The sequence below is a fragment of the Furipterus horrens genome, unplaced genomic scaffold (genome assembly GCF_987537825.1).
Source record: "Furipterus horrens unplaced genomic scaffold, mFurHor1.1.pri manual_scaffold_6, whole genome shotgun sequence".
In the NCBI taxonomy this organism is placed as follows: domain Eukaryota; kingdom Metazoa; phylum Chordata; class Mammalia; order Chiroptera; family Furipteridae; genus Furipterus; species Furipterus horrens.
The window spans coordinates 67,640,292-67,657,406 of NW_028327176.1; the positions used below are offsets into that span (position 1 = coordinate 67,640,292).

Sequence of the window (17,115 nt, forward strand, 5' to 3'; positions counted from 1 at the left end):
TCAATCCCCCGAAAGGATTCAGAAGCTCCTCAACCGGAATACAAGGGGAAGACAAGCTTCCTGCACCTCTTCCCTTACTCTAGGCTATGTCCCGCCCTCATTACATGCATCTCTGTCACTGAAATATTTTCTCTCTTTGTTCTGAACCTCTCTGATACACTGACTAAACAGCCATCCAAAGAATGTGGACTGTCATCTTGCAGGGAGAGGGACGTTATACTGGAGTTGTATTTGGAAGCTTTCTAAGCACGATCTAAGACATTCTCTAGAACCCAAAACATATTTTACACTTCTGTTTTTGCAGTTTTGTTACATTATCAGAACCTCTGGCAGCCCTTGCAAGTCCATAAATATGTACACTCTAGTCCAAAATATTAGTACCAAGAACAAAAAAAAAGTTTAAAAAGATTGCTTCGTTTGCATTTACAGGACTAAAATTGAAGTATGCAACAAATAAGTTACAAATGTACACCTCAGCAGTGAGGGGGCGATTCTCTTACATTACTAAAAACATACTGCTGTCTAATGACAATCCAGTTGTGGAAAATTATTAACCTCAGAAGACTTAAAGATCACACCCCCCTCCCACACACTACCTTCCCTTTAGCCTCTCCCCAGCAAAATAAAGAAAAAGAAAAAACAATATCCTAAAAGTGGAAGAGGGGAGAGAGAAAAGGCCATGTCTGTGAGGCTGCACACGAAGCACACCAGCTTGCAGATGTCTATGTTATTAGTGAGTAGCTCTTTAAGGCAGAGAAGAAACATTCTGTGTATCCGGTGCTGTTGGCTCATCTCACTCACATGGCTTCAGTGGCTGAGGATGAGGTACTTTTCTTCCTGAAGCGAGATCGAAGGAGTCTAGGCGGTGCCTGGCAGAGAAAACACAAAGGCCTCCCTCAGTTTGGCATAAACGTGGAATGCTTTGAGGACAGCACCTGGGTGGGTTTGTGTTGAGATAATCTAGTTCTTTTGGCCAAATCTGGGGGCTGGGGGCTCACTCTGAGTTTCCCTAACAGAATCAGAGTCACTTTCCAAGCATCTTGGGAAAGCTGGGCCAATTGCGAAGGCCAGCGCCTGCCTCCTCACGTCCTAAGTGCCTGGATCTCCCAAGTAAATGGCTGCGCAGAATGATGACACATCATTCTTGTTTCTGCCTTGGGAGCAAAGTGATCTTAACAGGTGACTCAGCAAGCGAAATGCGTCCCCTCTCACCCCTTTGTTATTTCCTTTGGGAACCAGCCTTGTGTTTCTTGGTAGGTGCTTAAAATTCCCATCACTAAATTTCCAGTCCTCTTTCTGGATGTGAAATCCTCTAATTCACAGCAAACAGCACAAAGCAGGTGCACAGCAGCACATGGGGCTGGGGGACCACAACACCTTTACATCAGAGGGTAATAAAATCAGTGCACCCATGTTTTAGTAATCTGTCTCAGGCTGTGCAGCTTAAAGAAAAAAACCCAAACAGCACAAACCCTCAGACCCTAGAAGAATTCTGGCACCTTCCCCACTGGCCCTCTCCGTGTGGGGCTGCCCAGGCTGAAATAGATTCCTTGAGCAGTGTCCAAACCCAGAACGTCTTCACCAAAACCTCTAACTTCAAAATTGACCCATGACTGTCCCACCTTGGAAAGGAGCCTGGTGTTCTGCACACTGCAGGACTAATACCTACAGTCCTAGTGGGAAGCAGGACTATAGGCCACTGGGTTGTGTAGGGGGACCTTTCAACGCATTTCCTCATCTGGGTCTCATGGGGCCTCCACTCTAGGGGCATGGGACTCCCAACTTGCCTCAGATGGATTCTTAGGCCTCAGTATTCAGCAGACAGGGAATAGGAAAGGTGACATGAGGGAGCAGAGAGGAAGACTGGGGTCCCCCAGTTCTGCCAGCCCTGCACCTGAGCCCAAGGCTGGTAACTCCCTGCCCCCATCACAGCCTGAGGCTCTAGGCTTGGCGCTCCTACTGCAAAGCTCCATCTACAACTGGCAACAGGACACATATCGAGTGTATCGCTTTTGGTCATTTTAAAGGACTGTGTCCCTTTAATCACATTTTATGAATATCTACTTGGTACCAGGCACTATGCTGTGTCTTGGAAATACAGTGATAAACAAGCTACTGTATTTCTAAAACGTTGTCAAATAACACGTTCTGAGTTTTTCTTCCCCCCAAACACTCATTTGGGGTGCTTTTCACTCACATATCTTAGGTTAGTAGTCTAAAAAAATTTTTTAGACATTATATCCCATCTCCTATTTCTAAACTACATTACGAGGGTCTCCCCCCACCCCACCCCCGGCCCCTTAGCAAGTAACTGGATGCTACTTAGTGGCATGTCCTACCTGTGTGATGAGGGGAGAGCTTCCCACCCTCAGCACTCAGGCAGTGCTGGCTGCCCCAAGAGACGAAAAGCCCTGGTACACACAAACACACATCCACCCACAGCCCCAGACACTGTGTACCTCCAGGGGGAACTCCGTCTTTCGAGGTGCCTTATACTTGTACATGAAATCCAGCAGGTCTTCCTCCTCCTCATCAGAAAAGGCCAATGGGTTTTGGACCTGGTGGGGCTCCCATGCCTTCACACCACCCTCATTCACATTTCCCTCAACCACTTAATGTCCATTTACAATCTACACAGAGGAGACAAAGTACAGCGAGGAGGGGTCAGCGTAGAAAGGAGCATGGGGCACGCACACAAGGGCAAGGTTAGACACACAGCACGAAAAATCAAGTCTGTTAGGACAGCCGAGGCCCCTTGGTCTGAAAACGCACCCAGAATCCTCTGGGGACCCAGGACCGTGAGGGTGCAACTGTGAGGCTGACCACACTGTGCAGAGGAACAACCACAGGCTTTGGAATCCACTGAGAAGCTACCACTGGGACAGAGGGCACCGCTTCCCTGGGAGAAGAAAGATGCCGCTTAACCGAGACAAGTCCCACCCTGCAGCTCAGACCTGTGACATCACTCCAGAAGAACGCGGCGGGGGAGGGGTCTCCTCTAAAAAGAGTGGCAGTAATTTCAAGAGGCAAATAGCAGTTTTCTCTATTACACATACAAGCAAGGTTGACAGCGCTTTACACTTGCATATTCAGCTCCTAGCATTCTTTAAGAGAGCATGTAAAATGCCAGGAAGCCTCACAGAGAACCTTAGGAAAAGCCATGTAGATTTTCCACTTCAAAGGCTAAGTCCTACAGAAGCAAAGGACCCTAGTGGGAGGAGAATCTAGTAGTAGCCTTCACCTCAAAAGTGAAAGCAAGACTCCTGTTTTAGGCAAAACTCTAGAATTAATTCATGTCATTGAATGCACAGTATTTTTTTAAGTGTTCAATGCTGAGCATATTCCATGCCAGCTGGCCAGATAGATAGTCCTATCTTAGTTGAGATATAAAATACTTCCTGCCCATAGCCAGCCTAACTGACATCCACAGACACATCCTTCTGTACTTTATGTATTGTTTTTACCTAGAATCACTGAATGCAAAACCAGGGGGCTCTTGGATCATTCGATCCAGTTGCCCTGAGGTCTGTAGATAGAAACCAGAGCTCTTTCTGGGACACACTTCTACTGCTCCTAAAAACATATTCAGCCACCAAATGTGTTCTCTGTATCAAAAGGTGACTCGTTAGACTATAAAAGCATCAGGTGTGGGTTATGTAAAACTAACAAACTGAATCTTAAGCTTGAGCAGCTTTCCCAGCCATTGCTGCTGTTCTCCCCAACAGCCAGCAGGTGGCAGCACGAGAGCACAGCTGTCCTAACCACGAATTTTAATGCTGAACTGTAGGCTCAGAGTGACCTGCTCAGACAGCAGCAGCACCTTAGTAAAGGCCAAGCCTGCGATCATTAACCTTCCTTTAATTTTTTTTTCTCTGTGTGCCCCCTCCCCACCCCCAAGCCTGTCCATTGTGGGTTCAGGTTATCCTTTGGTCCCTTCTCCTGCTCAAAGCTGCACGCTTTGGAGTGTTGAACATGAAGACTGGCAACTCCAGTGAGCCCTCCCTGAATACTCGCCCTCCCTGGCCTCTCCACTCCCTCAACCTCACAGCGCCTGGAATCCGAGCCATGTGGCTTGTGCTGTGTGCCCCAGTTCTCAGATCAGTCTCATTGCCTCAGCCCAACAGAAAGAGTCCTGAGCTTGGGAACCATGGCGGATCTTGCCTTGGTCCCTCTGTGCACTGATCCAGGGCTGAGCACACAGTGGCCAGCCAGCAAGCATAGCTCTTGGCCCAAATCAGAACCTGATACCCATCCACAAGGAAATCCCTTCTGGGCACAGACACCTCCTGCATGAGGGAAGGAAAAAGGACAAAAGCCCTCAGACCAGAACAGAAGCTGCAGAAGCAGCCTGGCCGGCTCCATCCCAGCCAGATACCCTGCATCCTGGCAGCAGGCCTGGGGGCTGGTTTGAGTCTGTGCCTCTGCACATGCAGTTGCCCCAAAATCCAGGCCCAGGGCTTCCTCAGCACTGATCACTCAGAAGGCAGTCCAGGGTAACCTCAAGATCCTCAGGCATCTGGCAATGCAGCTGCTCACCATGCTGCAATCACAGAGACCGAGCAATGAACTCCCACATTACAATAATGATAATAATAATAATAACAACAACAACTACTACTACCACCAGCACCACTGTCTCAGAACTGAAACCAAAACGGCTTTGAGTGTGTTCTCCACTGCACACTCGAGCAGAGACTACAGGGTGGAAAAGGAGTAACCTTCTGGCCCACTAGGAGTGATAGGTCCAGGGGAACCCAGGTACCCAGGCAGGAATAGAAAACAAGTGTTCAATTGAGCAGAGGATGGGAGCAAAGGAGGCTGGTGTGGGCAGCTTGGGGCCAGAAGTGGCCTCAAATGAAGCAACAGAGAACCCACCAAACAAGAGAAGAACCCTGCTGAGCACTGTGTTCACTGAGAGTCTGTGCCAAGAATGCTGTTTGGAATATTCTGCTTTCTTCTCAGGACCCAGGAGAATAAACACTCTGGACAAGCTGAGCCTTGGAGCCTCTGGCTGGCGACTGTGCTGTGACACTGAGTCTCTTCACTGTGTCTCTCCCTTGCACTTGCTCCCAGGACGCCAGCCTCTTCGACAGGCCTCAATTCTAAAAATTTCTTTAAAAATTTCTTTTCACCTCTGCCTCTATCCTACCTGCCTATTCCCTTTCCTCCAAGCTTCATTTTTCTTACTGTGGTTTGATCTCTCATCAATATTTCTGCAAGGAAACTTACATTTTTTTTGGAACAGAGAAGACTATAAGTCAGCAGTTCTCAACCTGTGGGCCGTGACCCCTTTGAGGGTTGAACAACCCTTTCACAGGGGTTGCCTAAGACCATCGGAAAGCACATATATAATTACATATTGTTTTTGTGATTAATCACTATGCTTTAGTTATCGCTGGGAGTCACCACAACATGAGGAACTGTATTAAAGGGTTGCGGCATTAGGAAGGTTGAGAACCACTGCTATAAATAAAGAACTAAACCCCACAGAACACGGTCCCACTACGAGGGGCACCGGGATGAAGAATGGGATGAGTGGCTGTTGCTGCCCACAACTCAGTACTAGGATGGCTCCCGGAGATGGCACATACAGGAGGAGAGTCTCCTGAGGAAGGTCATGGCCACACAACCACCTCCAAATCTCAGGTGATGGCAGTAAAGGGCCTTGAGCCTGCAGAGCTGCCACCATAGAGCCCAAGGCTGGGGGCTTCTAGGGAAGGACGGGGCCCCTCTTGTTTTGCAGAGTAGGGGGTAAGGGCGTGGCCTAGGCTGACATTCTGTGTTAGCAAACGTGTCAGCAGGACTACAGCAGGCTGGGAAGCAGCTCCACCTCTTCTCTCTGTGCAGAGGGCAGGGGAGTGGGGCGGGGTGGGGGGAGAAACTGGCAGACACTCCCAGCCCTTAAAGACCCGGCAGATCCACAGCAAAGAGCCCTTGGCACCCCACCCCAGGAGGCAGCAGAACTAGCCCAAGGTTAGCAAACACATCCCACACAGCACACGTCAGTGGCAGCATAATTAAAGGAAGTCCGTAAATGTGTATGGAGAAGAGCATGCCGGTCTGGAACTTACATCCACGTCCAACAGCCACCGAGGAGAAAGAAAAGAATGTTCTGTTAGGGCAGGATCTTTAGAGATGACACTCCCACTCCTATGGGAACATGCAGCACACACACCTCCATGCATCACACACTCCCCGACCAAGCTCTGAGCCGTGGACAGCTCCTCCTGCCGGCAGAGGAAACATACTGTCCAGGCCACACTGTGAAACGCCTCCTCCAACCCCCAACTGAGAGGGTAAATAGGGATGACTCTGCTGTTTAAAATGATGTTCCACACACTTGACTTAAAAAAAGAAAAGAAAATCCATCTCTATGACTCATTCCAAGCAGCACTTTTTCAGTTCTATGTTACATCAAGTTAGGTAGAGAGCGAAGACGGGAGGAAAGGAAGGCAGGGACAGAAGAGAGAGAGAGAGACCAGAGACAAAAAGAGAGAGATGCAGAACAATAGGGGGTCGACTGACAGAGGAGCAGGAACTGAGCAGATGTGGGGAGAAAGTGTTCTCCTGAAATCCGAGATGCAGGTGAAAATCAATTCTGAGCAACGACCCCTGAAATCCTCTCTCAGGACATCCCTGTCTGAGAGTTCTCCTCTCCAGTTCCAAACCAAACCTCCCCTGACATCATCGCTGACATTCCCCACCCAGCACCCTTCACTGCAGAGATGGCTGGAGCTGTGAGGGCCCAGGGGCGTGCAGCCCGCCCTACATGTCAGAGCAGAGGGACTGCCCTGCAGTCACAGAGGGAGGGGGTGAAGGGTCATCAGCTGGCTCCTTGCAAGCACACTTTAGGGAGCAGGGAGAACTTGGGGTCACTGGGTGTTGAGAGGGCCTGAAAAGGGGGGAGCTGTGGCATAGGCTCCCAGAGCACACCCTGAGCAGGGCCACCCCAGCGGAGGCTCCTCTGAGCCCTACCTGCTGCCCGGTCCTCACAGCTCTCACAGACGGATGGACGGACAGATGGACAGTAAACGTGACTTAATTCCTACAACCACCTGCCACTCTATTTCCACGCACTGGAAGTGCAGCCTCTGATTCTGAACCACCAGGTATCATGGGCGGTGAGGGCTTCCCAGAGAGCAGCTGAGAGCCGTCTCATGAGGAAAAATGAAGAAGAAGGCAGCTTTACTCTCCATGGTTCCCCAAGTGACAATATCTCAGAATTAGAGGCTTTCTGAATGGCTCAGAGAATTTATACACTCAAAATTTTAAAGGGTGAATGAATAGAAATAACCACATTTGCCTGAGGCCACTGGCCTTGCATGGTGCTTTCCCGAAAACCAGACCCTCCACCAGGCCCAAGGCTGGCCCAAGTGCTGGAAGCTGCTGCGTGCAGACCCTCCCGGTCCCTTCCTTTGAGACATCATCAGCAGATAACATTGTATTCGTTTTAGGTGTACAACTTAACAATTATATACATAGCTGTCCCACTTCTGATGTGGACCAGGAGACCCTGCAGGGACACAGGGCCAGTCAGGAGTCACAGCCAGGGGAGCGGGATGGTCTCCCCTGTCCACTGCTCACAAGTCCTCTGTCAGTTCACAGTGGGCTTATGGCCTCTAAAACCCCAAGTCTTCTACAGACCTTAAGCATTCTTAGCATTGAGAAGACTTAAAAATGAAGAAATATAGAAAAACAGGACTCTTCTTATAACACAGCTCAGGTCCTCCTACTGGCCATGAGGTGGGAGGAATGTGCCACACGCTAGCGGCACCTCGGTGGGGGGGCCCAGGCAGTAACTGGCACTGTGCCTGCCCCCTCCCCGCCACCACCCTCACACCAGGAGGCACATGCAGGCCAGGTGGCTCCTCCACAGGGGTGAAAGGGAGGTGGGTTGGTCTAGCACTAGTGCGAGCCCCTCTGTGTCTATTTCAGGTTAAGGAAGTGGCAGGAGCAGGTCAGAAGAGGGCAGCATGCCGGCCGCAGAGTGGCCACGGCCCACCAAGCCTTCGCTCACACACAGGAGGGCAGCGGCAGGCATCCCTGTGTGGGACCGGGACAGCCCAGGCTGCTCCCCTCTCCCTAAGGTTTCCAGCTGCTCTGGGTTACAATCACCAGCGTCCTCCTTCCAAATGCCCTTCCACAGCCATTTCACAACAGCACAGTGAGGCAGGAAGCAGGGACCTCGATCTCTATTCCAAGATGAGGAGACAGAGGCTCAGAGTGGTTAGGCAGTTCACACATGGGTACGCAGCTGGTGAGTGGCGAAGCGGGACCAGGGCTCCCTTGGTGGCAGCAGGACCAGCACCCTGGGGCTGCAGGGCTTCGCCACATCAGAGGTCCTGGGGGAGTTCGTGTGTCCTCAACCAAGAGCGCAAGGAAATATGAGCCTGTGGTGGTGTTAAAAATCCTCACACATTCTTTCTCCCTTCAAGAAGCAAAGATTAATTCTCCCCTCCTTGAGTGTGGGCTGAACTCAGTGACTCATTTCCAGCAAAGAGAATGAGGCAGAAGGGGTGGTGTGCAGCCTCAAAGACTGCGTCCCATCAGGTTCCGTTCACTTCTACATTCATATTCTTTCTCTCCCCCAACCCCAGCCTCCAGGCACTCTGGGTGAAGGCAGCTGCCATGTTGTAAGAACACTCGAGCAGCCCTAGAAAGGCCCATGTGTAAGGAGCTGAGTCCTCCAGCCAGTAGCCATGAGAGAACCACCTTGGAAGTGGACCCTCCAGCCTCTGTCCAGCCTATGATGACTGCAGCCCTGGCTGACCCCTTGACTACCCTGAGCTGGAACCGCCCAGTTAGGCTGCTTCCAAATTTCTAGCCTGCAGACACTGTAGGATTTGCTATTTTAAGAAGTTAACCCCCTAACGTCTCCCCAAGACCTTGCCACTAAAAGGGAGCCCCCAGGTCAGGTGCCAGCATGTGGTTAGAACCTCCTCCAGGCAAGAGTCTAGCACACTACAGGGACTGGCTGCTTACTCACCTTTCCTGGTCCTGCAGGTGGAGCAGCAGGTACACACTGTGGGGATGGGGGTGGGGGTTGCACCATCAGTGATAACCCCCTCTTGACAGGAACCAGCCCCAGGCAAACCAGGGAGGCCCAGGAGAAATGTGGGGATCTCAGTGTGTTCAATATAGGGGTCCCATGGATGTGGGTCTCAGTAGAGACACCAAGGTAGGGGAGGGAATAATTCCAAATTCAACTTCCTCCTAGGTGCTAGAAAGCACCCTTGCCTGGCCCACACAGTAGTTCTGGTATCCCGCAGCCCTGGGAGGGCCAGGGTTGGGGTCAACATTTCCTCTGGGAAATAGGTCCAACCACCCCTGCCCAGATGCCCCTCCTTTGTACACCTTCCAGCGCAGAATGACCTCTATGAATCCTCAGACTGACCTCTGATCCACCCCCCTCAAAGTTCTTAGTGGATGGCCATTTGGGTGAAGGCTTAATGTGCTGCCTTGCACACTCCATTGCTTTTGGTGCACATCCAGGCCTTGTTATACAGCAGGTGACCACTAAATACATGCTGAGTGCCTCCAAGTTCATGGAAGGCAAGGATCATTCTTTCATCTACCTTTGTACTCTTCACGAGGTCTAATGTCTTTCAACAGATGGTGTCTGACAAAATATTTCCCAGTACATTCTATGAGGAGGGCAATGTGCTCTTGCAAACTCCATATTGATATTTTGACAATGGGTTTATATTTTTATTTTATATAACTTGTTACATAACATCCCATTCTGTTTTGTATTTTTTTCACTAGGCATCATGTTTTCAAGATCGACCAGTATGTGCACTGGGAATATTGCTCCCAATGGCTGCGTGCAACTGCGCAGGCGCAGCTGCCGCCTCTCACCTGCCTCCTCCCAGGCAGCCTTTAACGCCTGCCACTTGTCCAGGGTTTGAAAATTATTTGTTTGCTCTCTTAACAACCCTAAGAGGTAGGCTGAATGGGATTATTGTGCCCTTTTTTCAGAGGAGAAAGTGCAAGGGGATTGGGCTCATCTTCTGTGCCAAGGTCAAATCACTTGGCAGTGACTTCCTGGGCTCTCATTCTGGGCCCAGTGGGAACAAGTGCGGTGGCTTCTTCATGATATCTGCCTCGCTGTGCTGCACAGGCTGTCTCCGCACAGGTCCAGCATCACCCAGACAGGATGGAAGCCCCTCTCCCACCCGACCACACCTGGTGTCCAAGGTCCACCGTGGGTGCTGGGAAGACATGCCAGCCTGGGGTGGCTGGGCCTTCTTTGCCAGACTTCCTCCCAGACACCCCAACCCTCAACTCAGAGGTTATAACAGCCCCAGATCTGGACACTGTTGCCCCATGCTCAGGCTTTGGGCCATCCTCCACCTGTTTTTCTTTCTGAAATAATTTTTATTTTAGGTCCCAGAACAGCTGGGATGAAGGCCACATGGCCTTTGTCCTCCCTGCTGGGCCAGCACCTCCATTCTCTGCCTCCTGAAACCACAGGTGCCGAGGCCAAGGGTGGGCAGTGAGAAGAGGGGATCATGTGGCGGCATCAGGGGTTCTCTGGCTCTCCACCGAGCGCCACTGCCCTGGTCTGCAGCCTGAGCACCCCACCACCTCCCTGGGGCGTGTCAGAGGGCACCACTGCAGAGCGGTGGCAGGGCCAACACCACACGAATCATCCCAAACTCTGTTCTGCCTGTTGCTAGTCTAGGGAGAGTTCATAGCCCAAAGGACACCTCCCACCACCTTTTAGCTCCCACCAGACTTCTCGCTTTCCCAGTCCTGAGGCTGCCCTGAATTACCCACCAAGGTGAGGACTAGGCAGGAGGCCTAGATCCCTGTCCTGTGTGGCCTTGGCACAGTGCAAGACCTCTCTGAGCCTTCTTCCTCTACTTGGTGCTCCTCTATAATGATAGCACAGAATCTAAGACAGAAATGGACTGTGGGGTCTCCTAGGTCCACTTCTTAGCCAAATCAGGAATCCCTTCCTAGAGCCTTGGTACAAGATCATTCCACTTCAGTTTGGGCCCTTCCGGTGACAAGGATCTCACTACCTCACAAGGCAGCCCATTTCTCTCCTGCACACTTTCATATGTAAATTGCTCTCAGAGGTGAATTAAAAAACAACTAAACAAGAACAATAGTAGCAACTACTACATAGAGTGCCAGGCATGATCCTAAGCACTTTTACATGGATTATTTCCTCAGAAGCATCATAACCACCCCACAAATGGGACTTGTCATTCCTCAAGGACAGATAAGGAACCTGAGGTGTGAGACAGTAAACACCTTGCCCAGGTCACACAGCCAATAAATGGTTGGTTCCATCTTGAAACTTCACTCCATTGGTTCTGCTCTGCCCTCTGAGCCCCAGGGAATTGAAGCCCTTTTTCCTTCCAAATGACAGCTTGCACTTGAGGCTCAGTAGCCAATAAGCCACTCAGAGGTGGAAGAGGCACCTAATCCCACTTCACATCCCTATTTCTGGGATCGTGCTCAGCAGGTCAGAAGCCGTAGATGCTCAAAGAAACTGGGATGGTCAGTGGGTGAGCAGACAGAGGGTACTGGCCCAGGAGCCAGGAGGCTGCAGGAGGCCACCACCATGGTGACCCTGGTGACAGTTCCCTTCCGTGGGCCATCTCTTCATCGGTAGAATCAGGGAATTAGGCTAAATGATTGCTCAGGTCCCTACCTGCCTGGCCTCTGGGGATTCCATTCTAAGTTCTCCTGCGAGGGGTTCCCCAAGAGATAGCCTCTCCCTTAGGTGGGCCTCCCTGCCATGGCCAAGCCTTCACCTCCCCAGGCCTGCCAGGGTAAAAACATCTTTCCAGCAGAAAAGCCACAATCTTCAAACCCATGGCTGGTGAAAAGGGTTATTCCCGGGAGTGAGGACACTGGGCCTGGCCCCGCTGCCTGCCCTTCCCTGGAGGTGGAATGAGTCATCACCCTCAGGGCAGCCACCAGTCTCCTTCTCCCCGCCTGTCTAGGCTTCCAGAACCCAGGGGAGGGGTCCCTGGGGCTCCGGTTAAGGTGCTGCCTGCAGACTGCACCTCAGGTCAGGGTCCAGGTGGCCTGGATGTGCCTGTTAGTACACTGAAGGGCAGGGCAGCCACTGGGCACACATCGCAGCCACAGATTCCAAAACAGTGGCCCAATTTCCACCCCGAGGCTCATTTCCCACCAAGGGTGAGGGGCAGAGGTGCCACTCTAGAACTTCCTCCTTCACCCCTTTCCCCATCAACCCCACTGCTGGCAGCAGCAGTGCTCAGCTCCTGGGAACCAAGGTCCCTAAATCTCCCCATGGAATGGTCTGGGAAGCTGTGAGTGCTGGCCCAGCTCCCTGCCCCCTAATCCATGCCCTCACCCTCCACAAGCCTGAAACCCACTGACGGAGCAGATGGCGGTGGGTCCCAAGCATGGCTGCACCACGATGGCATCACACATCTGGGTCTCGGCCAGACCTGGTGAATCTCTGCAGATGGACTCGGGACTTGGCAAGGTCCCCAGGTCAACACCAATACAGGCGACCTCTTGCCAGGCGTCTGACAACCAGAGGCAGACATCAGAGGCAGATGTGTGGTTTCTGAAAGCCCTCACTCCCACAGGAATTAGACCTCAGAGCTAGTGTCCTGCCGGCACATGGCGGCTGAGGGGTGCGTGGTGAATGGAGGATCAGAGATGGGAGGAAAGGGTAGAGTAAGAGAGAGGTACAGAAAGTAATCACGCAGGGACCAGGAGCCAGAAAAGAAAGCCTAACTCCTGGGCAGGTGGGAGGGGCTGCTCAGGTGCTCAGGACAGGTAAGCCCTCTCAGGAGGGTGATGTCCGAGAGGAGGAGAACAAACGAAGCTGCTGGGCCCAGTGTGCCTGTTGTCTCTACCACCCAACTACCCAGTGCCCCAGACAATCAGATGAAGGAGGTGCTACCCTTTGGTGCAGGTGACCTAAACTTGCACCCAGTGAGTCCACAAGCCAGCTTCCTGTCCTGGCCTGAGTGGCTCTGCCCTTGGCTGGCCTGGCATGGTCTGATGAATGTCCATGTTGGTGGCAAGTCCATGGGGCAAGGGGGAGGTTACATGCCACACAGTGGACTGGGCCCCCTCAGTGAAAGTGAGGCCTACAAGGTAGAATGGGGAGAAGTGAAATGTCACCTACCTGAGCTGCCAGCACTTTCAGAAGCACTCCGGGACATCTTAGGTTGGCCATGCTTACCGCTGGCCCGCCCAGACCCGGGTGGTGGGGGGCCTGAGGGAGCAGGAGCACCATCTCCCCTGATGGTGGTGAGGTCCTGCATGCTGAAGCTCCGGAGTCTCTCTGATAAGGCACCCTGTCCCTGGATACAACACAGGAGGGAGCACACGTCAGTGACCTGACCCACAGACCATGGGCAGCAGTTGGGGGGATAGGCACAGCAAAGGTCAACAGAAAGCTCTGACAGTCAGCAAGGCAGAAATCAAGACCTAGAAGGACCCTGTGGAAGGTCAGGCACCCAGGGTACTTGCTGGAAACACTGAGGGTCAATGTCTGGAATATTCCAGGGCCTTCTGCAGTATTCAGCAATTGTTCCTCCAGATCCCATCTCCTTCTTCTCTTCAGATTCCTCTAGACCAGTGGTTCTCAACCTGTGGGTAGCAACCCCTTTGGGGTCTAAGACCATCAGAAAACACATATATAATTACATATTATTTTTGTGATTAATCACTATGCTTTAATTATGTTCAATTTGTAACAATGAAAATACATCCTGCATATCAGGTATTTACATTATGATTCATAACAGTAGCAAAATTACAGTTATGAAGTAGCAATAAAAATAATTTTATGGTTGGGGGTCACCACAACATGAGGAACTGTATTAAAGGGTCATGGCATTAGGAAGGTTGAGAACCACTGATCTAGATGATGAGCTAGAGCCTCAGAAAGACCTGCGGTCAATGACACAACTGCTTCCTGCAGTTCCTGCTCTCCAGGGGTTGTCTGCTGCTTCTCTGGCTTTGCAAAATAAAAATCCTTATATAGCTACATTTTCCCCAGATTCCAGTACACAAGAATCTGGTCAGAAAATCACAACCTAATAATCTATGTGCTCAGGCCATACTCTCTTCAAAGGATATGCAATACAGACAGTATTTCTAAATGCATGACAAAAGCAATTTCTTCTATCTGCTCATGTCACTATGGAGCACGTTACTCCCACTGTTGTATTTGAGCTTCATAAAATACCCAAAGGGAATGAATCAGGAAGGAGAATAGAATGTTAAGAAAAAGCCCATTTCATATTCTGAGGGACCCATAGAATTCCTCTCAGGGAAAACTGTTCTTTGGTTTAGGTAGCAAGATCAATCCATTCCAGTTCTGAAAGGGAAGGTCTCGCTGTCTGGATGCCAGCGAGACAGAGAAGATAGAATCTCTCTGCATCAGTGAAAGGACCATCCTGAAGGCACAGGGGTCGGGGCAGAGCTGTAGTGAGCCTCAGGGGCTGCGAGGAGATTGGGCTTGGGGGAAGAGACTTGAGCCCGGGCAGGCTGGTAGGAGATAGGGGTTATTGCGAATTGGATTGGAGTTTGAATGAAAGGTGCTAGGCCAATAACCACCCGGCAGATCAATGAACTTTGGGCATCTTCAGAAATACTGCAAGGCGTCAGACTTGTGCCATGGCGGGGAACGATGGCACAGGGACATTTACTTGCATGAAGAAAGAATGGTTCTAGAGGCCTGGAGGACTTGGGGCCATGAAGGCACAGCAAACACAACAGAAACAGCAAGTCAGCAGAGTCACTGAGAACCACTAGCAAGAGTGCTCTTGCTGGGGCTGGGGGGCTGACGAAACAAGCAAGCTTTGCAAGAGGCTTTTAGAGATGGCAGAAGGGTTTGGAGAATTTTTTCATGTTACTTAATTTAAAAAATAGTAATGAAAATGGGCCACCAAAGCACAGCGATTCATTGCAGCAACCCTAGTGAAAGAGCCGGTAGACAGAGGAACAAATGCGAATGAGTTCCTCAGAGAGGAGGAGAAACAAAAGGAGCTTGCAGACAAGTTTAGCAGAAATGTCAGAATAAAACAGATGCATTAAAAAATGAAAAGATAAAGTTCTCCACCTACTGATGCCAATGATATAAAAACAATGTCTTCAAGAAATTCATAACAACAAAAAGAAAACTATTTAAATAAGCAAATATATACAATTAGAATTATAAATCCTGGCAAAGGGGTTCCAGAGGGCACTATGTGAAAAAAGATAGAAATCACCCTCATTGCCTCGGACACTGCTCTGGAGCCATGGTGGACAGGGGTCAGAGGCTTCTTTGCCTTGTAGACATTAACAGCTGGGTGGTCTTTGCCAAGAACACGAGGGCAGGACCAGCTGCCCAGTGTAATTCCTTCCAAATCTATCAGCCAATGATCCATATTATTTTACTCTGAAACATTCTAGATATCTAGAATTTAGGAGAAATCAGATGACTAAAGAACAAAAACTGATTCTGAAAAGAGAGAGAAAATATCTGGTAATGATAAGAAAGTAACTAATTCAATGTTAGGTTAACATTCAGGAAACCCACTTGAGATTCACTCTTTCATTCATCCTCCCATTTATTCATTTATCTGATCAACAATCATTTATCAAGACCTTTCCTATCAAGGGCAAGGTATTATTAGGAAATACCAAAAACAGCTTCATTTCAAACAAAACATGGAAAGACAAATGTACAAATAACACAAAAGTGCCATACCAGAAGCTACAGATAGTGAAGGTAAGAACAACAGTTCTAGTCACACCTGGATTCACACTGCAGTCTCATTGCCCGTACTCTGTGACTAACCACTCCCCTCCTCTCTGCTCTTGGCTGCAGGAGGGCTTTCCTGTGGCAGTATGGCAGTGAGGGTTACATGAGATTATGGCCGTAAAAGATGCCGATGACAAGACCCAATGCATAGCAAGTGTTCAAAAGCGTCAGCTGAGTGACAACTGCTGTTGCTGCCTAAGACATATTAAGTTGCTCTCAAAATTAAAAAAAAAAAAAAGAAAGATTATATCTGGCCACAAGGACGGGGGTGGAGGGTGTTCTTAATCTCAAGCCCCAATAACTGATTGGGAACTAATTCCATCGATGCGTCTGCCAGCTCTCGCAATGCTCGGCGAGGTGTCTCAGAGACAACAGCCGCAGGTGGCGTACATGTTCATCCCAGCAAAGCCCTCCATTCCATTCCCAGAAGCCAGTCAGCCTGGCTCCAGCATCACTGGCATCATGAGACTAGACATGGCAGAGATCGGGAAAGAGAGGAAGGAGATAATGGCTCCGTATCAACCTAGTCCTGTCTCTGGGGCAATCACGTGGCAAGGATACACGGCTCTTGAAAACAAATTAGTTGTACCCATTAAAAGAATCTGAGATGGTTAAAATCAATCTGTCTCTCTCATTTGTAAACTTCTCAGCCCTGCTCTGTCTCTCCTCAAAACCCCACCCCATCCTGGCTGGTGTGGCTCAGTGGATTGAGTGCCGGCCTGCAAACCAAAGGGTCGTTGGTTCGATTCCCAGTCAGGTCATATGCCCGGGTTGCGGGCCAGGCCCCCAGTTGGGGGCATGCGAGAGGCAACTACACATTGATGTTTCTTTCCCTCCCTTCCCCCCCTCTCTAAAAATGAATAAATAAAATCTTAAAAAAAGAAAAAAAGATGTAAAGGCAAGACTTAGAGAGCCACCAAACCTGGTGGGAGGGGAAGTTCATATTAAAAAACAAAACAAAAACCTCATCCACACTGCCACTTCAGTTCTGTTCTAGAGGACCTTCACTTTGGTTTTTACTTTTTGTTTTTCCCTAATTTTTAAAAATTGATTTGAGAGAGAGAGGGGAAGGGGTAGATAGAGAGAGAGAGAGAGAGAGAGAGAGAGAGAGAGAGAGAGACATCAACTTGTTATTCCACATATTTATGCTTTCATTGGTTGATTCTTCTATGTGCCCTGACCAGGGATCATCAAACATGCAACCTTGGCATATCAGACAATGCTCTATGCAACTGAGCTACCTGGCCAGATGAGAACCTTCATTTTTTTATTCTGAAAACAAGCAAAATTAGATTCTCTATTTTAATTAATTGTCTAAGTTTGGAAAAAGCTTATTAATACCATATTCTCCATAATTC

General features: G+C 49.9%; 1 protein-coding gene across 5 annotated transcripts in view; it reads right to left on the bottom strand.

The window, feature by feature from the left end:
• Nucleotides 1-17,115, bottom strand: part of REEP1 (receptor accessory protein 1) — a 107,848-nt gene continuing 90,733 nt past the window's right edge. For 2 of the 5 annotated variants that reach the window (XM_090281678.1, XM_090281676.1), the window contains 4 exons: nucleotides 13,127-13,304; nucleotides 8,987-9,022; nucleotides 2,460-2,611; nucleotides 1-869 (listed from right to left, as the gene is read on the bottom strand). In XM_090281678.1, the coding sequence (XP_090137804.1) occupies nucleotides 798-869; nucleotides 2,460-2,611; nucleotides 8,987-9,022; nucleotides 13,127-13,304 (438 nt within the window). In that variant the 3' untranslated portion in view covers nucleotides 1-797. The remainder of the gene's footprint in view (nucleotides 870-2,459; nucleotides 2,612-8,986; nucleotides 9,023-13,126; nucleotides 13,305-17,115) is intronic. The other 3 variants (XM_090281679.1, XM_090281677.1, XM_090281680.1) reach the window with 2 other exon arrangements.